This window comes from Conger conger, chromosome 3, assembly GCF_963514075.1.
Source record: "Conger conger chromosome 3, fConCon1.1, whole genome shotgun sequence".
Lineage (NCBI taxonomy): Eukaryota > Metazoa > Chordata > Actinopteri > Anguilliformes > Congridae > Conger > Conger conger.
Window position 1 is genome coordinate 34,151,023 of NC_083762.1, and position 26,527 is coordinate 34,177,549.

At 41.0% G+C, this 26,527-nt stretch overlaps 2 protein-coding genes across 2 annotated transcripts; both read left to right on the top strand.

The window, feature by feature from the left end:
* Positions 1 to 286: 286 nt before the first annotated feature.
* On the top strand, positions 287 to 10,553 carry gtpbp8 (GTP binding protein 8 (putative)). Its single transcript, XM_061235409.1, has 7 exons — positions 287 to 453; positions 1,229 to 1,592; positions 3,365 to 3,463; positions 3,621 to 3,751; positions 6,280 to 6,379; positions 6,937 to 7,055; positions 10,352 to 10,553. Exons 2-7 carry the CDS (start codon positions 1,275 to 1,277, stop codon positions 10,461 to 10,463), a joined length of 879 nt encoding a protein of 292 aa, XP_061091393.1. The 5' UTR covers positions 287 to 453; positions 1,229 to 1,274; the 3' UTR covers positions 10,464 to 10,553.
* A 4,406-nt stretch (positions 10,554 to 14,959) lies between these two features.
* LOC133125120 (ileal sodium/bile acid cotransporter-like) lies at positions 14,960 to 23,485 on the top strand. Its single transcript, XM_061236853.1, has 6 exons — positions 14,960 to 15,351; positions 15,963 to 16,081; positions 17,273 to 17,361; positions 19,442 to 19,617; positions 22,391 to 22,548; positions 23,319 to 23,485. Exons 1-6 carry the CDS (start codon positions 14,960 to 14,962, stop codon positions 23,483 to 23,485), a joined length of 1,101 nt encoding a protein of 366 aa, XP_061092837.1.
* The last annotated feature ends 3,042 nt before the right edge of the window (positions 23,486 to 26,527 follow it).

A 26,527-nucleotide genomic window follows, 5' to 3' on the forward strand; every position in this document is an offset into this window, starting at 1 on the left:
GGGTGTATATCAACCTTATCTCAGCAAAAATAAGAACGCAAATGTTTTTACTAACAGAAAAAATATATATTTTGCTAGTAACGTTACGTCGTTTTAGCGTCACAGAATTGTCGTAGGGAATTATATAAGCAATGGAAATATTAAGTTATTTAATTAAGTTAAAGACATTTTAATTATGGCATGTTGATAGAATGATGACAGGCGAAAAAACTAAAAATTATTCAGCAAATGCCATACATACATTCAAATAAACATGCGGTACCATTCCAATCACTGTCGGTTTCACTGGGACTAAAATAAGTGCAACACTCCCCAAGAAACATGGAGGTTCAAGAGAAATGTTTTTCGTATGCGATTTGGAAAGTTTGAAGTAACTGCACTGTTGTAACAATGTGTCTGTTGTCAGGTCATTGACACAACAAAGTGAAAACGGACCAATAAAGATTTGATCTGGTACGTTTTTATATCATTCACATAACGGTAAAATTAAGCGGTTGGCTAGCTAGCAGTGGTAATAAAAGATGTGTAACAGAATGAAACTAACGTTAACTAGAAGGTATCGTGTAACGTTGGTAGCTAGCTATCTAAACAAGACAGGATGCAACAGACGTCTAGTAGCACTGGAAACGGGGGGAAATAAAATGTTTATCATTCACTATTTTATTCGACATATATCGTTTGTTCTTGATATGCAGGCTGTCTAACCACCAACCTAGCGTACAACCTTGAACCATCTCTTGTTTCGTGGCTAGGTTTGGTCGTTTGCTGGTACTACGTTTTTGAAGTAGTGAACAAACTCGTATATTCAGTTGTAAAGACTTAACACGTCTTTCATTATCGGACACGTATACATAAAGTACGTTCAACCACGGCCATGTCAAAATAGAACCTTGAGCAACGTGTGTGTGTTATTTGGTTTGTTCGCAGTGGAAACGATCTCTTTTCTAGGCTATGAAGAAAATTAACCCCAGTAACCGTTTTATTTGGGTCAAGTACACAACTATTCTGTTTTCATCCACAACTCAGGCATGTTAGATAATGTGTCTTGCATCTGTTAGTATTAGTTTTATCATATTTACAGTAAGCATGCTAGTCTCAAGACAGATAGTGGCGAGTGGTGCCCTTTTATAAGCAGTGTTATTTCAGCAGTTTGGCATGGACCATCATTCTCAGCTCACTCTCTGAAGTCTGTTGTTTGTTTTAATGTTTCTCCTCCCCATATTTGCAGTACACATCTCGAGGTGAGAGGTGAGAGGTGCGACCGCCTACCCCAGATGTTGCGACGAAAGGCCTGGGTATGGCCTGCACTCTGGACTGTCCAACTGGGGCAGCGATGCGCCCACAGCCTGGCCTCTTTCCGGGCGGCGTCTCATTTGCCCGAGAAGAAGCTGAGGGGCCTGCTATTCCCCTTCAGTGCACTGGAGGCTTACCTGGCTCCAGGAGCGTGGCGGGGGGAGTTCAATCTGTTCCAGCCCAGCGTGGGGGACATCACCAGGGCTGAGCAGCTCTTCATCCCCTCCACAAAACACCGCATTGACTACTTCACCTCTGCTGTGAGGATGGACCATGCGCCAGGCACACTGCAGCCTGAGGTCAGCACAGGTTGGTGGGAGGAGTTGAGTGCGGGAATAGTTTGTGGGGGCAATTTGGTTTGGTGGGGGGGGGTTGTAGGGGTGTAGCAGTTCAGTTGAGTCATTGAATTAGCAGGTTGTCGTCAAACGGGAGAATTGACTGGTCCATGACAAAGCCTCTTTTAATAACATCAAGGTCAACTATTTCTCCGGTGAGAATATAAAATTAGGTATTTTTCTTACTTAATCTCCTATTACTCATGTAAACACCAGCTATTAATCACATGTCTCTTACATGTAACCACATTCAAAACATATGTTGTTTAAATTGATTTTTGATATGCTGTCAAGTATTAAATGCTGACAATAATTTTGTGAAAAATTTGTATGTATAGTATAATCAGAATAATAATAGTTATGTATAATTATGTGATACTAATTCAATCTGTATGTAATTTATCCACTGTTTATCTGTACCTGCACCAGTACTGAAGGTTTTACTCGTGCACCCTTGAAGCAAAAGTAGAAGTAGTAGAAGCATTCGTTCATTTTTCCAACTTCAAAATAAAAGCAGTTAGTCTCACCTAGTGTCGTTTTCAGCCTGCCGCAGACATGAGTGGGGTAGCCGATACTGCCAATTAACGTGGGGCCACCACTAAGTCAGAGCCCTTCTGGAGAGTATAAATCTAATTATCATTTCATTGTGCTCAGAGTGAAAATGGCTTTAGGGGGCAGCAAGGTTCTAGAGAAACGCTGTTTTTGCTGCACTTTTTGTCCTACCTCTGTGGCCTGAGATTGTTTTTTGGACCCTGGGGGGGGGCAGTCATCTCCTCTGTAATCACCCGCTGAAAACTGGTCCCCCCCTGGGTCCTATCCTACAATATTAATCACTGAAATCAACTGAAAATGGGCCTGACAGTCTATTCGCCTTCCCCCTCATAAAGAGAGGGTCTCCTTCAATCTTTGCCATATCACCCTGCAGGTCGATTCACAAAGACATTTCCGCAGATAAAAATATGTACTGGCACTTTCGTTTCCCATTTAGCAAAGAAATGTGTGCCGTCTGCAGAAAATCACATGGTTTAAATGTTAGTCATTATTGAGTCAATCTGTCAGTCGAAAATTAAACTTCATTGCAAGTACCGGGAGGGTTGAATTTTACCCGTAGCATAACAAAGCATCAAAACTAAGTTAGTAAATCACATTGGCCCTACCGCTCTCTAGTTAGTTTTCAGTGAAAGGGTTATTGCCCGGGCTGAGATGAGATATTGACGTCTACAAAACCGAGGGCCCTGGGAACTCAATAAGACTTGAACCTGTCCATTGATCCTTTAGCTTAGTGCTAATTACTTTCTCACCAGATCTGAGATTTAGCGCTCAATTAATTGACATAAAAGTATAGTGTTTCAATTCCTTCCCAGTTTGTCACTTGTACTTAGACTGTTAGACCTGTCTGGCCTTGCATAACCTTCTGACTAAACATTGACTGTTTTAGTACGGCCTGTAGCGTAGTGGTTAAGGTAAATGACTGGGACACGCAAGGTCGGTGGTTCTAATCCCGGTGTAGCCACAATAAGATCCGCACAGCCGTTGGGCCCTTGAGCAAGGCCGTTAACCCTGCATTGCTCCAGGGGAGGATCGTCTCCTGCTTAGTCTAATCAACTGTACGTCGCTCTGGATAAGAGCGTCTGCCAAATGCCAATAATGTAATGTAATGTAGTACTAGGTGTATGTCAGGGATATTGTGCGTGTGTGCGCACTCATGTGTTAAGCTCTCTCTTTCTCTGTCCCAGGTGTGTTTTATCGGCAGGAGTAATGTGGGGAAGTCCTCTCTCATCCGCACGCTCTTCTCCCTGGTGCCTGACATCGAGGTCCGGGTCTCAAAAACTCCGGTGAGGAGAAGAGTCCTTCTCCCTCCTTCCCTCCCTCCCTCTCTCTCTCTTCCCACAAGCCTCTTTCTTTGGCTCTATCGCCTCCTTTGGCTATTCTTTCTCTCCATTTTCATCCGTTCCCTGATGGTGGGCTTACGTTGGTCTGTGCTCCACGCAGGGTCACACGAAAAAGCTCAACTTCTTCAAAGTGGGGAAGGCCTTCACCATGGTGGACATGCCAGGCTACGGCTACAAGGCGCCCAAGGACTTCCGGGAAATGGTTGAGTCTTACCTGGAGGAAAGAGCACGGTATGGCTCTGACCATCCTTTTTAAAGGATCCTTTTTAACTCCATCTGAACATCATTATTTTAGATGTTGGTCTTGACCTTTTGAATAATGTGTCCTGAATAGTAGCAGCCTATCGGCATTCAATGAATCGGAAGTGCCACTATTCAGTATACCAGAGGTCGCATTAGCACAGGATTCTGTGTTTTCTTTTATGCAGAAAAACATACAAACACAAATATGATTTGTTTCAATGGCGATGACTGGAACCACAACAAAGTAATTTACTCCTGTTTCTTTGAGCCAATCATCTTTCGGTGTTGTTTTGTGAACATAATATTTGCACAGTCATTGGTAGCATTCAGAGAGATTCAAAGAGAAAGCAAGGAATACGAGTAAATAAAAACAAATCACTTTAAGGGTTTCTTAATATTATTAGTCTGCCTGGCAAAAAATAGTTTTGGTCACAGCTGAAACCTTACTCATTGCTTATTATGGCTTATAGTATAGCCATAAAATAGTTATTTTAGATGTTTTAAAGTGAATTAGTGTGAAGCGCAGATTTAGAAAATGTCCTGTGTTGTAATGACGCAGCATTTCATGGGCTAGTGCGACCACATACTCACCTGACCCTGCCATGCATACTAAGATATGCTTGCTTTGGGCTAGTGCAACCATGGGCTAGTGCAACCCACATACTCACCTGATCCTGCCATGCATACTAAGGTATGCATACTTTGTTCCGAGGCTCTCATTTTACACAACTGGCACAAACCTTGAGCTGCATTGCCATACTCTTGCTTTTGCATTGTCACGTCCCAGCTGTTGAATGCAAATTAAATCTTGAGTGCATGCTCTATCAAGGCAGTGACAGGCAACACGTTATTGATGACTGACAGGAAGAATAATGAAGTCATATTTTCAGTTAAGCTTGTGTAGCACTTTCTCTAAGAGCAGTTTTCCTGTTTTAGAGGGATAGTTCAGTTTCTGGAGTTTCGGTTTTAGTGTGTTTTTGTTTGTGTGAGGAAGGACCTTTTAGATATTTATAGGAGTTTTTTTGATGGCCTGTCGGCTTTACAATGACTGGTTTTGGGGCAATCGTGGTTTTACGATTTGTTGTTTAAAGCAAAAAATACACACTTTGAGTGACTTCAGTACAGATTGCACAGCAACATTGTCTCCAGATGTTGTACGTGTGTGCATTACCTGAATATTTTTTACAAAAATTATGTTTAATCTTATTTTTGGTTGGAACTGTTTCCTGTAATTTGTGCAGCCTGAGACCTGTTATGGAGTTGTTGTTACTTGTCGTATCTTGTTAAAGTCAATGAAGTCATGAACTCCATTAAATACCAAAACATTTTGGCCAAAACCTGTTTTCCTCCGCCAAGAAGCTCAACCTTGGCTTCAAATTGATCTTTCAGCAAAACAATGTATCCCAAGCATACCTCAGTCAACAAAGGAGTGGTTAACTGACCACAAAATGACTGTTTGGCACTGAATATCTCAGTTTCCAGTCTTGAGACTTCAGACCTGATCATGTTTGTGGTTTGAATTCAAGTGGGCCGTCTATAGTAAGCACAGACCAAATGATGGGAAAGATATGAGAAGATTCCGTATGGAAAATCATTCAAGGTCCCCCAATGTGTTCACCAGTCTCGTAAAACTGTCTGCAGTGTTCTTTGTTAATGTTTATGAAGCTTTGAATCTATTTTGCAAGCCCTATACACTCAGTGAGCATTTTATTAGGTTTTTTTGTTTTGTCTTCTGCTGCTCTGGCCTATCTGCCTAGAGCTTTGACTTGTTGTGTGTTCAGAGATGCTCTTCTGTATACCATTGTTGTAATGCGTGGTTATTTGTGTTACTGTCACCTTACTCTCAGCTTTGACCAGTCTGGCCCTTCTCCTCTGACTAAATAAGGCATTTCTACCTGCAGAACTGCTGTTCACTGGATGTTTTTTTGTTTTTTGCACCATTCGCTGCAAACTTTAGAGACTGTTGTGTGTGAAAATCCCAGGAGATCAGCAGTTTCTGAGATACTCAAACCACTGTTCTGACTTTTGGTCTGAAAAACTGCTTGACACCTTGACCATCTCTGCATGCTTTTATGCATTTAGTTGCTGCCACATGATAGGCTGATTAAATATTTGCATTAACAAGCTGGTGTACAGGTCTACCTAATAGAGTGTATATAGCTGAGTTCTTGTAGAGTTCAGTGCCCTGCCTTCAAGACTTCAGACTCCAAAACAAATGAACAAATGAAATGTTTATTTACAGAAGAATTGCATGAGCAAACTAAAAATAACCTGGAAGAATATTATTAAAAATATCCAGCTGCTAGCAGGCATGAAGAGCAAGTTATTCTCTCCTCAATGATTCAGTGTGTTCGGCTTGATTTGACTATGTCCTGGGTGGGGGGCTTGATATTAAACCTACACGCCAAGCAGTCTTTGTCTCTGTTGGCTTGGGGGTCAGTCATGCACGTGGGTTTCTGCTGTCATGCGCAGAACCGGCTAATCCCACTGGGTGTCGCTCCTCTCTTGTTGTCCAGTCTGGTGAGGACATTCATATTGGTCGACGGGTCGGTGGGGCTGCAGGAAATGGACAAGATTGCCATTGAAATGTGTGAAGAGCTTGGGCTGCCCTACGTGGTGAGTAAAACGGATGTGGTTTTGATGTTGATGTCACATCGTTAGAGCATGACAAGCAGTTTTGCACTTGGAAATTTCCAGGGCTTGCCAACAGGTGGCGCAAGTTGACTGCTTTTTTAAATTTATTTTTTCCTTCCATACTTGGTTACACATGGTATTTTTTTTGTGAATTCAAGCTTTGTTCTGGTTCAGACTTTGTATGTTGGAAGCCCAGTTTTAACATATCTCTGAGGACAGGGTGTTGTCAGGAAAAATCTGAACCTTGAATAAAATATCCATTTCCTAATGTCACTCTCTGTAGACATTGAAGGTTTTTTAATGCCTTTAAATGTTTCCAGAGCATACGACAACACATTTAGACATGGCACAGATGAAGAATTAGGACACCGTACAAACACAATAACTGTGTTGGTAAACAATCAAAGAATTATCAATGACATAATGAATATAAAATATCCTGCATGTTCTGGCAGGCAGAAATGCATGCTGAATCTGAATGACCTTCTCTTATCCGTTTCCCTCTCCCCTGTGCTCTCTGGGCATGTATTTTCTTGCAGATCGTGGTGACGAAGATCGATAAGGGCAGGCAGGGGGTGCTGCTGAGAAACCTGCTCCAGCTGCAGGAAGCCATCCATACGCACACAGGAGGATGTTACCCACAGCCCTTTCTGGTCAGGTATGGCAGAAGGTTCTAGAAAATGGTGGTGGTGATTTAAGATGACCTTAATCGGTATCAATGTTCTAACTGCATCCAGGGCTCAATACTTTTTTCCCCGACTTGCCCGGTTGGGCCAGTCCACTGTTCCAAACTGAATTTCTACTGCCCTAAACTGATTGTTTGTTTTAAAAGCATCTACAAATATAAATAGACATAACCATATATGCAGCTCTCTCTGGGGTAATCAATTTATTCTGAAAACAAAGATTTACATTGCTGTATGCCCATTCTTACAACTTAGATTTTGTTTGCGTGTGTGTGCGCGTCACTCACACAAGTGAATGATTTGGAGAGGTTCACATTCTCATTGCTCTCTGTTCTGTATTCAGCCACCTTCCCACAACCTTTGCGGTATCAAACTGGTCCTTTTATGCGCATATACATACATTAATTTAGTAAGCATGTCAGTATACAAGATATTTTGCCAGTTTTTATTCTTTTCATGGAACTAAACGCTAGTTCCACACCTAGTGGACCAACACGAACTCAATGACCTCCAGTAGGATCTTGTACTGCTTTCTATGACCAGGAGTCCAAAGAAATCAGCCCATGCCCTTTCTTGCTGTGACTGTGGTAGGGGTTTAACCAGTACTGGCAGGTAGCCATTCTACAAATCTGGCTCTGTGCCTATCACAGTCACCAGCATAGAGTGAACAGTCACACATTTAACCCCTTATGGGCGGATGTGACCTGCCCGCAACATCTCCCTTAACAGACAGATGTGACGCCAGTGTCGTATTTGATCACATTACCCTTTTTCAAGACACTTGATCCTTGAAATGCATTGGGATTTCTAGGCCTTTCTGTGGGTTTTCTATAGGGCCACCTTAGTCCATAATGGGTTCTGGTGATCTGCTCCAAAGGTTGCCTATGTAAATCACATGCAGCCCTGACACAAATTAACACTGCATTTTTAAAGTTTGATGAGTAATGCAATATTGTGCAACAGTTTCTTATTTTGGAATTATACATGTAATATGTAACAAATATAATATCAGCAAAAAAAAAAAAAAAAGATTTCAAATGACTGATTGTCATATGTGACCGGCTCTATCAAAATCAGTCGCATTGACCACAAAATGCCTTCTAACGATACCAAAGTTATCTCTCTACTCCAGATATCAAGGGAGTTGTGTAGCATTACATTCTGAGTGCCACCAAACCATGTTTTTGACAAAAAGGGCAAATTATTCCACTAGATGGCATTTACGTGAGGCTGGGAGACTAACGGCACTGGGGCTCTAGGGCTATATCTTGTAATCTTATGTATAAACCCTATAAACTATATTTAGACTAATGTACTGTTGACATTAAGACATACAGACCATGAAAGCAAATACATGAACACAAATGCAGCTGATGTGGTTGTTTGTTACTGTTGACAAGCTGGCTAGCCTCCGAGTAATACAGAACTCCGGTGTTACTTTCACTTTGACATCTTGCATTAAAGCTTAAAAACTATATTTTTACTCTGAATTTAGCATTAAGCCATGCAGATTATGAAAGCCAAGATACTGGTCTACAAAATTGAGATGAAAGCGAAAGACTGCCAAAAATGACATGATTATGATAGAGCGGGTCACATGTAATTTCATTAACCTTCCACTTATGTTCAAAACAACTGTTTTTAAAATCAAAGGTAGGAGGAATGCCACTGATAGCCAACCACATACCCTTTTAAGAGTGGGCTTCTAAAAGTCTTCTTACAGCACAGTAATTCCATACTTTGTGCCAGTACTGTACGTTATATGATGTAAAACAAGTTCTGTATATAACACGTTACAACTTCTGCAATCAAAAGTTGATACTCATTTTATCATTTTTTTAAGTAGGCTATCAACGGTAGCCAGTAGCCAGTATGTACTGAACATTTTGAACGCCGATCAGACTATTTAACTTCTTAAGGGACACTTTCCAGCCAATCTCAATCGAGATCGCCCAGACCTGGGTATAATTCATAATATTTTAGCATTTGCGCAGCCTCCTATTCTTGTTTCGACCAACATTTCGAATCAGGTCTCACTTGCAGTAGGCGTTGGTTTGAGTTTGCAAGACACACAACCGGATTAACGTTACTCCATTTTAATGTGCTTGAATATGCAAGTAGTGCAGGTTATTCCATGAATGTCTAGAAAAAATGAACACTACTTGAAACATCAGTCGGACAACTGATGTTACTGTCCCAACGCAGCTTTTACTTGCCTCGTCCACAATCCTTATTGTTGAGCCCTGCTACATTCAAGGCTTGACTAAGTACTGTAGCTTCATGTTCTGTGGACTTTTGTGGTTCATGTTTTGGCTGTTATAGTTACCTGTTCTATTCCATTATTCGCCTGATTTGAATTTAATAGTCTAAAAGAGGATAAGACGAACATAAATGTTTCTTCCAGATAACAGGGTGAGAGTGGAGAGGCAGGACAAATTGGGGGCTTTTATTTTTTTCATGTATTTTTCATTCCCAGGAGGAAAGATTTAAAAATTAATCCCAGGGAGAAGACATTGATTAGCTGCACAAAGCACAACTACATATTTGGCCTTTACAGGGCTGTTTTAGAAATGCTAGTTTTACAAAACTGGTTTCACAGTTGCCACTGGCTTCGAAGACACAACCAGGTTTTAGAGTCTTGCCGTTCTTGGTCTGCAGAGCTCAAAAAAGGAGTGGAGGCTCAGTGCTGTCAGTAATTCTGTGCACTTCTGTCACCATGAATCAGCTGACTATTGGCCTTCAGATAAGATAAGATAGCATTTACACATATGATGCGAACTGCAGGGCGGCAAACTGAAAGCTCCCACCACCACGTACAGTGACGGGCAGTAACAAGCAGGTCACTGACATAGGGGCCAGCTAGATACAGGCTTCCTGTGGCAAGCTTGCTTTCCAGATAACCCTGCTGATAAAACCGGGACACTGAGGAGCTACCACACAGCCATATATAAATTAACTTCTTCCAACACACACACACCAGATATATGCAGGTTAGGTGAATTGGAGAGTTGACATTGCCCCTCTGTGTGCTCCTGTTGTTGCCTTGAGCAAGGCACTGGCCTCAGAACTGGAGTGGGTCCCCAGGCATCGCACTACGGCTGCCCACTCTCTCTCTCTCTCTCTCTCTCTCTCTCTCTCTCTCTCTCTCTCTCTCTCTCTCTCTCTCTCTCTCTCTCTCTCTCTCTCTCTCTCTCTCTCTCTCTCTCTCTCTCTCTCTCTCTCTCTCTCTCTCTCTCTCTCTCTCTCTCTCTCTCTCTCTCATTGACAGCTCGACGCAGTTCTCTGGGATTTACCTCCTCCGCTGTTTCATTGCCCACGTGACCGGGAACCTTAACCTGGAGATGTCGGCCAATCAGGGCAAACCAGAGAGGGTCAGCTGACCTACCACCCCCTGGGGTACAGGGGGGCAGAGCTGTACATACTGTAAGAACTAAAGACATTTGATTGGTTTAATAAAAGCAGTAATGCAATTGTGCTTCTGTTTTTCTGTTCATTGTCAATTGAAACAACATCTGAAGTCACCCTCACTTTTACAGCAGAAGCATTATAGCATATGCACTCCTATGATGCTCTTGCCTCTGAAGCAATTAGTCATTTAAACCCTACAGGCCACACCCTACTACGTAAAAGCCAGTGACTATTTTACACTATACAGGCCACACCGTACTACATAAAAGCCTGTGACTATTTTACACTCTACAGGCCACACCATACTACATAAAAGCCAGTGACTATTTTACACTATACAGGCCACACCCCTGTGTAATCTAATTGACTGGAAGTCACTTCAGATAAAAGCGCTAAATACCTTTTAATATTTTATACCCTACAGGCCACAACATTGCTGCAGAAAGCCAGTGACTTTTACATGGTAGTACAGCACAGTAAATCCTCAAATTGTGTCCGGGATTCTATTTGAAGCCGGGCCTCGGATAATAGCCGGGGGCGTGGCCGATTCGGACAAATAAAGGCCGGCTCCCAAATACAAGCCGGGGTAATATTGCCTATCAGTAGGGCTATCAGTCCATGAGCACTAGAAGACATTGTTTCGATTTAACTCAATGAAATAAAAGAGCTTCTTAATATTTTATATCGTTGGTTGGTTTAATACGGTTGCCAATGAAAAGTCGTTCTACACCATGGGTCTCCAACACGTTGCTCTCAAGCTACCAGTCGCTTGCCGCCCCCTTCTGAGTAGCTTGCCAAAGGCTGAAGCAGTATACATTCAAACACAATTGTTGCCGCAAGGCATCCCAGCCTATGAATTTAATAAAAAGTAAATCAGGCTGGTTAAAAATAAAAAATTAACTCCATTTAGGCTACTTGGCTACGCAATAAGGTTTCCATGTATTTACAGCACAGCGCACGTTCAATGAATGAATGAAAGCGGCTGCCTTGGCTCGCAATAAACAGACGGGTGGAAATCCCGACACTCAACTACATAAAACTTAACAATCATCAAATACCCCCCAGATTTCAGTGCCCATCAGTCCCAACATTTAGCAATAGAATCAAACAGTCCAAAAGTAAATTAAATCCCAAACCAAAGCGAAAATCTTTTGATAGCCTACCGGTATGCTGCTCCAAACGAAACGCATGTGTCACAATAAAACGCACTTTAGGAAAAAAAGATCCTTAATTTGCTGTTATCTACGCTAATGTGTTATTGTTCATGAAGGCGTATCTGGCAAGTTGTTATTTTATGGATTCTGGACTTGCATGTGATTTATTGTGTTTGAGAATATTTGCCATAAACTAAGTCTGTTAAGACGGACACTATGACTTACCAAACGGTGTTTCCTGATTAGCCTACACTAATTGATTTCTGAACGGTTACAGGAAGTGTTGAACAGTGTTGGCCCACTTTAAGTGTAGCCTTTTACTTTATTTCTAAGAATAAAATTCTACAACAGAAGCCAAATAAGAAATAAAGGCCTGCCTCGAATACAAGCCTGCCCCAAATAAAGGCCTGTGCTTTGTGCAGCCTAAGTAAATAGAAGACCCTGGACACAATTTGAGGATTTACGGTAACCTGATGATATTAGTAGTAGTGATATTTCTGCATGGCAAATACTTTAGTTGTAGATGTAGTAGTGTAATAGAAAAACAACAGACCCAACTGTCATGACATGCATGCTACTTGTTCTCAGTAATTGACTCATTCATTGAAAGGGGTGTCTACAAAATAATAGCAGTGTGGAGTTTAATTAGAGAATTCATTCATTCTGTGAAAAAACAGGTGTCATTAATTGTGCTTTATTAAGGAAGAAGGGAAACAAATGTTTGACACATTGTTATAAAATATATTTCCTTCTGAATTGCTGAGTAAAATGGGTCATTCCAAACATTGTTCGGAGGAACAATGTCATATGATTAAAAAGTTGATTGGAGTGCAGCAAATTATCGGATGCTCATCTAAAATGATCTCAAATGCTTTAAAATGGCAACAAAAACCCGAAACAAGGGGAAGAAAACAAGCAACTACTGTTAAAACAGATCAAAGAATAGTCAGAATGGCAAAGATTCATAAGCTCCAAAAATATCAAAGATGATCTAGAATTACCTGTAAGTGTTTTTACAGTCAGAAGACGTTTGATAAAAGCTAAGCTATCAGCCAAAAGCCCCCGTAAAGCACCATTGTTGAAAAAAGGGCATGTGCACAATCGGTTAAAATTGGGCAAGGAACACATCGATTGGCTCAAAGAGAAATGGCGTAATATTCTGTGGACTGTAAAATTGTTATTTTTGGATCTAGTGGTCGTCGACAGTATGTCAGGTGACCCCCGGGTACTGAATTCGAGCCATAGTACACTGAAGACAGTGAAGCATGGTGGTGCAAACATCATGGTACTACGGTGTTGGGTTTGTATACCAGGGATCATGGATCAGTTTGACATCCTGAAATGGATGTTTCAACAAGACAACGACCCCAAACACACAAGTAAGCGAGCAACATCTTTGCCCCAGTCAAAAAGGATTGAGGTAATGGAGTGGCCAGCTCTGTGCCTTCTTGTAAAACAACATATACCTAGCATCCCTTCTCTTTTTCTTGTATCATAATATTCTGTGCAAAAGACCAATGTAACTGACTTTGCTTAATAAACTAGTCTTAGACCAAGGGTGTGTCCTTTTGTATGCTACTTCATTAATCACACTATGGGAATGGGTGAAATTATGTGAAATGAAAGGGTTGAAATGGGCAGCAGAGCAGGGCAACGCAGACGCATACTCTCATTGAAATGCGTTAATGAAGAAGTCCAGCAGAGCAGGGCAACGGATTTTTGCTTATTATGCAAAAATGTGGTCAAATCACAGAACATTTCTGGTGCTTCCTCAAAATGGGGTCCCGAGTCCAAGTTTGGTTTTGATACATCAAAACATTGCTGAGTTATGACCTCACTTCCTGTTTGGCAACTCTGCCACCATTTTTGATTGACTGTAATGGACAAATGCTCTTGACTCTGCCTTGAGATACAACCACGCACAATGATGACAATTTTAAGGCAAAAACATCAAAAGTCATTGGGCAAAATGCTTTTTTACTTATTGCTGCACCCCCCCAGTGGTCAAATGACTCACATTTTTTTAAACATCCTCAAGAAGGGGTACTGAAAGTCATAAAATATTATTCATAACATCCTATAAGTAACTCATATTTCTTACACTACTGCAGGCTGCCATAATCAGGATTCCAGTTTATCCACACTCTGGAACAAAAGGTTTAAAATTATGAGCCACCCAGCAACCTCTGTTATTTATCGATTTGACTCGAGCCCCTCCTGTTTGTCTTCTAATATTCACAGTAAACATTTTGTGAAATGTGCTGATCATTTATGAGATGAATATATGAGATATTTGTGAACTGTTATCTGAATCCTATGCTGAACAAAACAGCTCAAGCTAGGATTGCTGGTCGCTGGTATTTCAAGTTGGTCATAACTAGATTTTTCACCAGGGTTGTGTCGTGGTCTACTGTGGACGGGCATGCATTCAGTAACTATAGTGTTACAGCCTAGTCTGGTGTTTGTTGTTACTGTAGTTTGCCAGGATGGCCTTGAAGGATCTTTGGTCTAAAGTGTCTAGCAAATGAATGTTAATAATTGTTGACCCTGGCTGAATTGGCTAAAAATATTTCCCATGATATATTAACTGACAGTCGTGTGTATCTGCCCGCCCGTTTGAAATCCTGCACTGAACTTTGAGCGTCCACCCTCCAACAGGAGACCCCCAGCATCATTGGCAGCTTTAGGCTCTAATGTAATGTAAGAGTGAACACAGACTCCTCCTCTCTTACTTGAGAAGTACATTCTGTCTCTACTCAGTGATAAAGTCCACTTCATCTTTGTTCTATAGTTTTACTGTTTTTTTTTCTCAAGGAGTTTAGAGTGGCACATAATATTGTATGTACAGGTATGAGTATGACTGCGTATGCATTTCTGCACACATGCCTGCATGTGGGTGTGAGCTTATGTATGAGTGTGTGCATAGGCTACATGCATCCTCATGGGCGTGATGCGTGACAACCGTGCCTGTAACAAATTTTAGGGTGTGATAAACATTTTTTTGCAATTACATTTATTGTCCCTGAAGTTGAATCAATGACACATTTCCCTCTGTATGTTTGTCACCAGCCCCCATAAAACCCTCCGTGCAGGTTAATTTTTTTCCTCTTGAAATTCTGTCCTTGGTCAGGTGGGTATTAATAGGCATTGTTTTGCAGGGGGAAGCCAGTGCATTGCTTGTTACTGTAGGTGACACAAGTGGGTAGAGGCGCCTTCGGGACAGTCCTCTGCAGTTTAGGAACGCACTGTCACCAGCACCCTCTGCCTTCCCTCAGTCGGATTCTACCTTTCTAGCTCAGACTCCCGGCTCTGCGATGTCTGCCCTCGCCTCCTTCTCCGCGGTCTCGTGCTTTGCCAACGCCACCCAATGTTCCGGCACCTCCTGCCTGGTCCCTCCCAGCAACTTCAACGAGATCCTGAGTGTGGTCCTGAGCGCTGTGCTCACGGTCATGCTGGCCATGGTCATGTTTGCCATGGGCTGCACCGTGGACATCTACAAGCTGTGGGGCCACATCCGGAGGCCCTGGGGCATCTTCGTGGGCTTCCTGTGCCAGTTTGGCATCATGCCCTTCACCGCCTTCGCGCTGTCGCTGGCATTCAACGTGATGCCCGTGCAGGCAGTGGCCATCCTCATCATGGGCTGCTGTCCCGGTGGGTCCAGCTCCAACATCCTGGCCTACTGGCTGGACGGGGATATGGATCTCAGGTGAGAAGGGGCTCCTGCACTCTCCTCTCTGTCCGGCTGCCGAAATTCTCCCAGCCAAAGACAGTCTCCCTCTGAGAAGGATGGATGCTTCCTGTGTGTCTTTATTGCCACGGTTGTGTACGCTTGCCTCAAATTTCACAAAATGTTTTTGTAGAGCATGCTGTATTGGAGGTGTAGTTTATGTGGCTATACTGGGCTGTGCAATAACTTTACCATTACCCACAATGAAAGGGTGAGGGTATTTTTGTAATGTTGTGTTTCGGTCGATGTACCATACTTTTTTTGGAATTGTGTTTGGTTTTCTTGAGTCAATTATGTCAATAATGTATCTGTCACCCCTCTATCTTTCTCTCTCTCTCTGTTGTTAATTCTCTATTGACATTTACATTTTAGTCATTTAGCTTTTTAACTTGCCTTTTATTTTTGGACAAATGTGAAAATTTACCATTATTTTAATACTGGGTTAAAGACTCATAATTTTGCTTTCCAAGCAGTGCAGTGCATAAGTGTATGCATGAGCGAGCTGCAGCATGTGTATAATTTGCAGTATCAGTATGTGTGCATGAGATTCCTTTACAGTACTAATAAGCGTGTGTTTGTTCATGTTACAGTATCAGTATGACAACCTGCTCCTCCATACTGGCCATGGGAATGATGCCTCTGTGCCTGCTCATCTACACCTCTGTCTGGACCTCTTCAGATACCATCCAGATCCCCTACCAGAGCATAGGTAAGACTATGACACCATCCAGATCCCCTAACAGAACATATAGGTAAGACTATTATACCATCCAGATCCCCTACCAGAGCATAGGTAAGACTATTATACCATCCAGATCCCCTACCAGAACATAGGCACTAGACCATCCAGATCCCCCCTATATGCTGGTGGTATAGTGCCTATGTTCTGGTAGTCACTGCCTTGCTGGGTATAAATAGATAAACCTTCCTATATCAAACAACTTCCCTACCAGAGCATAGATAAAATTACTATACCATCCACATTCCCTTCCACCACATAGCTAGGGTTTACTATTCCCTACCGATGCCCTTTACTTTCTTGACTATCAATTGCCGTCAATTCCCGCCATATTGGATTTTCTGCCATATTGAATTTTCAGAAAACGTTTTTAAAAATTTCACAGCCCACAAATTATGTCCAATCTTCACCAAATTTGGCACAGATGATGTTCAGACCAAGCCTCAGAATCATTTGCTATCTTTTCAAGAGAAAAGATTAAACAATTTAATGCAGACGTGGTCAAGAGGTTCAGTTGTTTTTCAGACCAAATCAGAAGAAATGTTATCTAAGTGATGGTACCAGACAGGGTGGTTTGAGTATCTAAGAAACTGCATATCCCGTGGGATTTTCATGCACATCTGTCTCCAGAGTTTTCAGACAAAATTTAATTGTCATTGTTAATGAGAGGTCAGAGGAGAAGGGCCAGACTGTTCAACGCTGACAGGAAGGTGAGAGTAATGCTAAAAATAACCACACATTACAACAGTGGTATGCAGAAGAGCATCTCTGAACAGACAATGCATTGAAGCCTCTAAGTGGATAGGCTACAGCAGCAGACCAATAAGGCAAAAAACAAGTCTAATAAAGTGCTCACTGAGTGTATATTATCTTTATCAAAATTCCAAACCGTATAAACAATATACTGTATGATTAACGGCTGCAATTTACCTCTGCTAGATCTGTCATTTGATTGTGATAAAGATGTGATTTATAGACATTTAAAAACTCCATTATAATGACATCAATTTCTAGACATCAAACCTCACAATGGAAGCACACAATAACTCAGAATAAGTAATTAGACATAATAAACATATACGGTAAAATGAGGCATTGGCTTTTGTGTTCAGCTGGGCTTTAGGGGAGGACTCATGAGACATGGCTCTCCTGTTTGCACAGGTATCACTCTGATATCTCTCCTGATCCCTGTTGCGTTGGGGATCTACGTCAAGAATCGGTGGCCCGCAGCCGCTAAGAAGATCCTCAAGGTGGGAACAAATCAAAGTCCTCTTCTAAGAAACCAATCAACCCCCACCCTTCTCCCTAGAAAGATCCTCAGACTGAAACACAATCAAAATCCTCATATACACAAAGGAAGAGAACCAATCATAATCACAAAAACAGAGGGATTACTCAATTAAAACAGTTTAAAATAGTTTTTTAGGAGTGCAACGAATCTGAATGGCGGTATCACAGCAACTATCAAAAAATGCTTGGCAACTGAAAGAAACAAGATAAAGCATTCATTTAATAAATGATGACTTTAATCTTACACATTATGTGTGAAAGATTATGTTCACACGGAATGGAACTGATGAGTTTTGGTTCTAGGCCCTTGTTACATTACATTACATTACAGTACTGGACTCAAACAAATTACAGCAATTTGTTTGAGTCCAGTAATCCAAATTGAAATATTTCTCCTTGAAGGCCTACGTAGAGTGGGCTCAAGAATTATTGCCACCCCTCACCAGCAATGCACAAACAAGGCTTTAAAAAAAAGAATAATATAATTATAGAGAAAGGTAATACACAAATACTGTACTTTATTAATGTTTCAATGGAAACAACCAAAATCATAACAATCATTTAATAAAAAATAAATTTCAACAAAATCAAGGTTTCAGAATTATTGGCACCCTTCACCTAGTACTTAGTGCAACCACCTCTGGCAAGGATAACAGCATGGAGTCTCTTCCTGTAATTTTTGACAAGATTAAGGAACACATTTGGAGGGATTTTGGACCATTCCTCTTTGCATATCCTTTCAAGATCCTTCACGTTCTTGGGTTTGTGCTTATCAACTGACCTCTTCAACTCAGCCCACAGGTGTTCGATTGGATTGAGGTCTGGTGACTGAGATGGCCATTGCAGAACGTTGATTTTGTTGTCACGGAACCATTTCTGTGTGGATCTTGAGGTGTGTTTTGGGTCATTGTCTTGTTGGAAAGTCCACCTACGACCAAGTCCCAGACTTCTGGCAGAGGGAACCAGATTTTCAGCCAAAATTGCCTGATACTTGCTGGAATTCATTATGCCATCAATCCTAACCAGTGCCCCTGGACCTCTGGAATTAAAACAGCCCCAAAACATGACTGACCCACCACCATATTTCACTGTGGGTATGAGGTGCTTCTCCTTGTATGCATCTCTGTTCCTACGCCAAACATACCGATGCTGTATCTAACCAAAACGTTCAATTTGGTCTCATCTGACCAGAGAACCTTGTTTCAGTCATAATGTCAATGACGTTTGGCAAACTCCAAGCGCTTTCTTCTGTGTCTTGTGGTCAAAAAAGGCTTTCTTCTAGCAACCCTTCCAATGAGGTTGTGGTTATGGAGGTGGCGTCTGATGGTGCTTTTTGAAACCTGGTGACCCCAAGATGCCACCAAGGCCTGCAATTCTTTCACTGTGATCCTTGGGGATTTTGTTGCTTCCCTCACCATTCTCCTCAGTATCCTGGGGGGCAAGATGCAGTTGCGTCCTCTACCCATGAGATTTTCAACAGTTCCATATCTTTTGAACTTTTTTATAATTGCTCTGACAGTGCTCAGTGGTATATTCAATCGTTTGTGAATTTTCTTGTAGCCATTACCACGTTTATGAATGTTTTCTTCATGGTGTTGGATGACAAAGGGGATATTGCATGTGTGTTACCTCATTTTTATACCCTAGTGAAACAGGAAGTGATGTAATCACTCAATACAGTTCCTTAACACATAGATAAAACTTAAATAAGTGGAGTTTAATACCTGGTTTAATTTTGGCAGGTGTTATTTACAATAATCTTTAAGGGTGCCAATAATTGATTTGGAGGAAACTGATTTTTTATTAAATCAGTAAATGATTTTTGTTGGTTCCACTGAAACATTAATATAGCACAGTATTTATCACATGTTGGTATTTCGAGTTTGTCTATAAATATATTGTTTAGAATTTTTTTTGTTCATTTTCTGTCAGGGGTGCCAATAATTTTTGAGCCCACTGTAGTTGAAACATTATCTTTGATCTTGCAATTCATATGGCGGCATGTTCTTGACCAGTGCTGACGGCAGCTGTGCTCGACAGGTTGGCTCCATCATGGGCATCGTCCTCATTGTGGTTATTGCTGTGGTGGGTGGGGTTCTGTATCAGTCATCTTGGATCATCTCTCCCTCTCTCTGGATCATTGGAGCCATATACCCCGTGATAGGCTTCAGTCTTGGCTTTCTGTTGGCCCGTTTTGTGGGACAGCCCTGGTTCAGGTAAGCCTTTGTTGTCTGTCCGTCCATCTCTGCAGCAGATAATCATATCTGCTGCCAACGGCCTGTAGGTTAGCAAGTACGGACATGTGCATGCATGAGTTTGAGCAAACATACATATACACACGTTTACAGGTGTGTATTAGACCTGCGTCAAATGCCTAATCGTTTTGGATTCAAATACTTTTCTACCCTTTATTCAGCTTGTCTGGTGTATTGGACTTTATACAACGGATAGGTCCGGTCCATTGTTTCTATTGGTCAGTTTGCATTCCAGCTGTGGCAATATCCACAATACAATCTACGTGACGGAAATTAATCTAACGTTATCACCATCTCGCCAACCAAGTAAAACCAAATGAGTGATTTTAAAGTGTCCTTAGACCTTCTTGAGGATTTGGAAAGGAGTATGAACAAAAAAAATACAAGTGACTCAACATCCTCGGATCGAGTACCAGAAAGACCACCGAACCCCTGCAAAGCAAATTATGACTCTTAACGATGCTATGAGTGATTTCTGATTAACTTGTACGTTATCTGGCTGGTTATCTGGTGTCCAAATAAATGTCGACAACAAAGACAAATTACATGTGTGTCAGTGTCGTCAGGTGTAATATAAACTAGCAAGCTAGCTAGCTAGCTAAGGTTAGTGCAGTGGGGATACATTATTGCAATAGTGTTGCTTAGCTAACCTTAGTGCAGTGGGAATACATCATTGCTAGTAGCAAAAGTAAGTACGTTGCTTAGCTAGTGGAATGGGGATACATTATTGGTAGCTAACGTTGCTTAACTAGTGCAGCGGGGATACATTATTGGTAGCTAACGTTGCTTAACTAGTGCAGCGGGGATACATTATTGGTAGCTAACGTTGCTTAACTAGTGCAGTGGGGATACTTTATTGCTAGCTAACGTTAGCAAAAACATTGCTTAGCAACCAATAAACTACTGTTCAGCGGAAGAATACTTAAACATCATGGAACACTTCCATAACGCTTTCATACAACGGTTACCACATTTATCTTTCAAAATTTCACTAAAGAAACACAAGACAAACTTTAAATTAATGTATTTTTAATGGAACTATGTTTTATTCTTCCACTGAATAGCAGTTTATTGGCTGCTAAGCAACGGTATTGTGAACGTTAACTAGCAAACGTTAGTAGGAATAATGTCTCCCCACTGCACTAACCTTAGCTAAGCAACGCTATTGCAATAATGTATCCCCACTGTAAGCTTGCTAGTTTACGTTACACGAGAGGACACTGACACAGTCATTTGTTTTTGTTTTGGTTTATCAGGACGCTGCTAGACAACGTGCAATCACTTAAATAACTCATAGTATCGTTGAGTCATGTGTTGCTTCACCGGGGTTTGGTGGTCTTGCTGGTATTTCGATAGGGTTGCCACATTTGATTTGTGAAAAACCGGGACATTTGACGCGCCATTATCGATTCCGAAAAGTGCTCTCTTTTTGCCCAGTCTTGAGTTGTACGTTGTATATCGTTGTTGTTGTTGTTTTGTTTTTTGCTGCTGGTTGCTTGTCTGATTTTGTTCTCTCGTCCTCCTCGTCCATCTCTCCCCCCATTTCATAAAACCGAAATAATAAAAAAAGAAATCGGCGAAATACTCTAGGCTAGTAGCTAGCTGAACTTTCCAACGGTGGGATCGTTGAAGTGAATGCACGCGCCAGACTGAGCCCGTGCTGCAGTTGCTGGGTGATAAGGTAAACTTTCGTATTTCTGCTACCAATTAAAAAGAAGTATAGGCATATGGCCAATCGTCGCTGTGTTTTACTCATTTTTACCTGTTTACAGATACGGGATTGAATGTCTAAACGTAAAGAGGAAACAGAATCCGGTTTTATTTGGAACTCGTTAAGAAGTACATAAAACCGGCACAATTCGTGTACCGTGGAAGAATAATCATTTTCCGGGGCAGTCGCTCAAAAAAGAGGATAATCTCGGGAAAACCAGAACGTGTGGCAACCCTATATTTCGATCCGAGATCGTTCCTACTCCTTTCCAAATCAAAGGACAAATCATAGGACACTTTAAACTCACTAATTTATTTTTACTTTGGTAGGCTACTAGCGGCGAGATGATAATAACGTTAAGTTACGTTCATTTAGATTACAAAGTTGATAACGGTGATCTACAAACGCGGAGTAATTTTAAAAGATGTGTGAACATTCCATTTAGCTGTGCGTATATCGTCAATATTGGCACGGCTGTGACGCAAACTGACCAATGGACCGGACCTATCCTTTGTATACATTTACCATAAAACATAATGCCATTAAAAATACATTCACGTAAAGTTTGTCTTGCCATTCTTTTGTGTAATTTTGAATGATAAACGTGGTAAACATTGTATAAAAGCATTATGGAATGATAACCCGTGGTACATTGTGGATATTGCCTCAGCTAGGGGGTGTCTAACCACCCAACTAGCTGTGCCAACAATATACGCTATATACCACGGGTTCTCATTCCATAATGCTTGGTTATGAAATACTGTCAAAAAGTGCAAACCCTGGGTGGGTCAATTGCACAAGGTAAGATCAATTGAGCACAGAAAAGTGTTTGAATTCAAAACAATTACACATTTGACCCAGGTCTGGTGTGTGTCTTATGTCTGTGAGTATGCATATATGACCATCTATCACCCATGTTTGTGTGTCGACATTTTGGTGAAGAAGCCAGGATCCTCTCTGACCCAGATCCTTATGAATGTGTGTGTGCAGAAGTCTGACTGAGAACATGTTCTGTACGTGTAGGTGTCGCACAATTGCACTGGAGACAGGCTTCCAGAACGCACAGCTTTGCAGCACCATCGTCCAGCTGTCCTTCTCTGCTGAAGAGCTGGAGGTCATGTTCAGTTTCCCACTCATCTACAGCATCTTCCAGCTGGTGGTTGCCGTGGGATCAGTGGGAGGTGAGTGCTTGTGGCTGCACCACTGAATTGCTACACAAGATCTTTACCACTGGTAAATTACAATTACCTTTTTTAAACCTGTAATTCAACAGTCTATGAAATTGTACAATTTTGCAGATAACCATTGCATATACCCATTCCCTACCACTTCATTACCCATTATCGTTTTTATTTGTCATTGTATTACATTGTTTTGTACTATACAGGGGCACAGCTACAAATTCTGGGCCTCCTGAAAGTATACCCCCCCCCCCCCCCCCCACACACACACACACTTTCCCCTTTTAATATAACCCTCTCCAGCTGTGGGTCCCCCAAAGCAGTAGGCACCTAGAATCATCTCCACTTTTCACCCCACTAGCGACAGCCCTGGTACTATATAATACTATGGTCTTCTGCTACTTTTTCTGAACTGTCAAGGCTGTTCTTACCCTGTTCTAATTCCAAGAGTGCCATATGGAACTCAAGCATAACTACTGTAAAATCCCAAGACCTTATACCTTTTCAACCAATCAAAATGACTGCTATACTATTGTCTTAAGGCCCTATTAAAACACTACAAAATGTTCTCACCTTTTCAATTCTCTCAACAAAAGCCAAAACCATTTGCGATTTGGGTGTAGCCACTTCATATCGGGTTTGGGATTGACAGGGTCAAGTGCATCCACACACAATACATAATATGTGTATTTTATGAAGTGAAAATAAGGATATTATTCCATGTCCACGACAACATGGCACAACAGGCTGATCTCGCCTTTCTCCTTCAGCCTACCAGCTGTACAAGAAGCATTGCCGAGGACCATCGGCTGATGACGACCTTGAACAGGCGGTGGCCACAGATGGAGAGGAGGAAAAGAGGGAGTATGCTCTGGAGAATGGCAGATTCCAGCATGATGAGAATGGGAAGGTGGGGTGCAAGTTGACCCAGCTTTGACCACATGAAGACCACTCGCTCGTCTCGAAAAAAGCCATCCGACTGGAGCACAGGAACCCAATAGCCTGACCCCTGCAGGCCACCCTTGTGTACTGCAATATAAACTGTCCAAAAACAGTGTAGGGTTTTTGTGGACATTTCTCAAAAAATAGGACAAAACATTGACTCAATTTGATGCAATGTGACCACAAACTGGCATTTATGTTCCTACCTGGTCGGTGGATACACTGGCCTTTTGAGAAGGCCTTACAGAGTGAAATGCCTGAGGGAAAGTTGTTAGGTTGGCCTGACAGTAAATAAACAGTGAGGGCAGCAGAAACAGAGGAAGTCCGTCATACTCACTCTTCCTTGGTCTAGTGTGCTGGATTGGAGTCTCATTAACTAGTGTTTCAAAGGCTAGTGGAATTTTTAAAACAACAACTCTCATAATATGGGCGGCCTGTAGTGTAGTGGTTAAAGTAAATGACTGGGACTGGAATCCTGGTGTAGCCACAATAAGATCCGCACAGCCGTTGGGCCCTTGAGCAAGGCCCTTAACCCTGCATTGCTCCAGGGGAGGATTGTCTCCTGCTTAGTCTAATCAACTGTATGTCGCTCTGGATAAGAGCGTATGCCAATAATGTAATGTAATACATAACCGTAAAAACAAAACTAATTTATTATGTTTACATGCCATTTGCATATAAATATGAAATGAAATTATGTGATTATTACAGATAATTATCTGTAATAACCATGGAACAGTCATATTGTAATATTTGTCATATGTGTATTTATTCAGAATTAATTATTAATCAGAAAGATAAAAATGAAGCTTTATAGTTGTTTTCATGAGTTTGATGGCATTTTACAATTTTTAAATTGTGTTAATATTTTCGAAAATAATCTATATTGAATATTTATATTTATTCAAAGCCTAATTCAATGAAGATGTTCTTTTTATACATAGCATGCATTTTTGTTTTATCTTTAATGTTTTTTTATGTATGCATTAAAATGTGCAGTAACAGGAACGACTAAATAAACAGAAGTATGACCTAATTTAATTGGGTGTTTATTGTACTCTGCATGGTACTGCATTAATGCTTAGTCACTTTGCTTATTGCTTATATGAATGCTTACATGTAGCATGCCTGTACAGAATGTGGAAAAGAATATGACAAAACAAATTACCCCACTGTTTTTCATACGAATAATATAAAACAATGTATTATACAAAAGCTAACATTCAATAAAAGCATTGTACACTGAATATACCTTATATGTGCTTAAAACAAGGCTTAATAATCCAATACATTTCCAATCTGATAAAATGCAATTATCTTTATTAGTATTATTTGGCAGGAACATCGGCCCGTTAAAGCTCATCCTTGACCTGTAAAACATAAACAAGTAATTACATGTTACCTAAACGTCACACACAATATAATTTCATATTTTATATATGGGCCACAGACAAACAGTCAACCTTTCTAATCAACCCTCTAATCAAATACAAAGGTTGCAAATATATTTTGAGATTTAAGTTGCAGAGAATGTTGGTGGTCTTCAGTATTTATTGCATATTGTATGACAGCTTGATCAGCAAATGAAGCAAGTGGAATAACAATGCTTAACATATGTCCATGCTAGACCGCCAAATTCTCAATTGTAGTATTTGTTCATGTTGTGAAAACAAATCCTACGGTAGATCCGAAACTTCAGAGATTGCAAAACACAAATGAGTCACAGTATTAATTGAGAAACCTGAAAATATATAAAAAATTAGATCTTAACGGCTGTTGCTAAAGAGTAGCATACAAGGAAAGTAATGCATTTGACATAAAAAATTACCACATATTCACTGTTGGATGGAAGCGAGAATTCAGCAGTGACAATGCAGGCAGCGACTTTAACTTACCATTGGTGTTCAGCCACAAGAATGCGATCTTTGCCAATGTCACTAAACTGATTTGGTTCTGATTTGGCTAGTTTACAAGTATATCTATTGTTGGTTAGCCTATGTGATTGCACTTTAAATTACAGTTATTGTTTGGTCAAATTTCATTGAGGTTTATTGGCCTATTATGACGTGTTCAGTTCTCCCTTAGTACACACTTTGCACCACACAGTTCTAAATCAAAGGCAGTGACTATTTTATACCCTACTGGCCGCAACATTGCTACAGAAAGCCAGTGACTTTTTTATGCTCTACAGGCCACATGGTACTACATCCAAGCCAGTGACTATTTTACACTCTACAGACCACATAATACTGCAGCAAATACAGTGATACGTATGCACGCTTATCTTATGATGGTCTTGCCTCTGATTCAGCCCATAACCTCACATTGATCCAGGGCGATTAACTCTAGTATAATCTAATCAACTGTAAGTCGCTTTGGATAAAAGGGGTTTAAGGGAAATAACATGTAATAAATTCCACACTGTACTAAAGCAAAGGCAATGACTATTTTATACCCTACAGGCCACACAGTAATACAGCATGGAACCAAAATGCCTGACCTTAATAAATCTGTGCCAAACTGTGGAGGAAAAAGACATTTTGTGCTTGGAGAATACAAACTGTTAGGAGACATTTACTGTGTGCCTTCTTATAAAACAACATATACGAAATAAATTGTTAAAACTTGATCTGTTTGGTTTCGCTTACTGACACACAAAGTTATACAGGGAATGCGTGGTTTACCCCCTGGAACTGGTCTAGGGAGGATGAATATTTCCACTTAATGTATCACGGCTTATTGGCTGATCTATACTGTCTGCATAGGGGCCACTAATTTTTAACCCTATTAGTATTCTTTCAGCAACACCAGAAGGACGAGCACGCTGATACCTTCAGCCCTCGCTAAATTCCGTCATTGGGTTAGCGTTGGGTATTACATGTTCATTAGAGAGGAGAGAAAAGGAGAAGGGATGGGGTCAAGAGGACTGGTGGTTGGGTGTACTCTCAGGGTGTACTCTCAGGTACGATCAGGTTTCATTGTCTGTTCAGAAAAATGTTGAATTTTCACACAAAAAAACATGATTACTACAGCGACA

Excerpts from the sequence above, each read along its gene's own strand:
- gtpbp8 (XM_061235409.1), top strand. The coding sequence starts at position 1,275 with ATGTTGCGACGAAAGGCCTGGGTATGGCCTGCACTCTGGACTGTCCAA. Across the intron at positions 6,380-6,936 it reads AGCTTGGGCTGCCCTACGTG|ATCGTGGTGACGAAGATCGA; the intron begins GTGAGTAAAACG and ends ATTTTCTTGCAG. Across the intron at positions 7,056-10,351 it reads CCACAGCCCTTTCTGGTCAG|CTCGACGCAGTTCTCTGGGA; the intron begins GTATGGCAGAAG and ends TCTCATTGACAG.
- LOC133125120 (XM_061236853.1), top strand. The coding sequence starts at position 14,960 with ATGTCTGCCCTCGCCTCCTTCTCCGCGGTCTCGTGCTTTGCCAACGCC. Across the intron at positions 15,352-15,962 it reads GACGGGGATATGGATCTCAG|TATCAGTATGACAACCTGCT; the intron begins GTGAGAAGGGGC and ends TTCATGTTACAG. Across the intron at positions 16,082-17,272 it reads GATCCCCTACCAGAGCATAG|GTATCACTCTGATATCTCTC; the intron begins GTAAGACTATGA and ends CTGTTTGCACAG.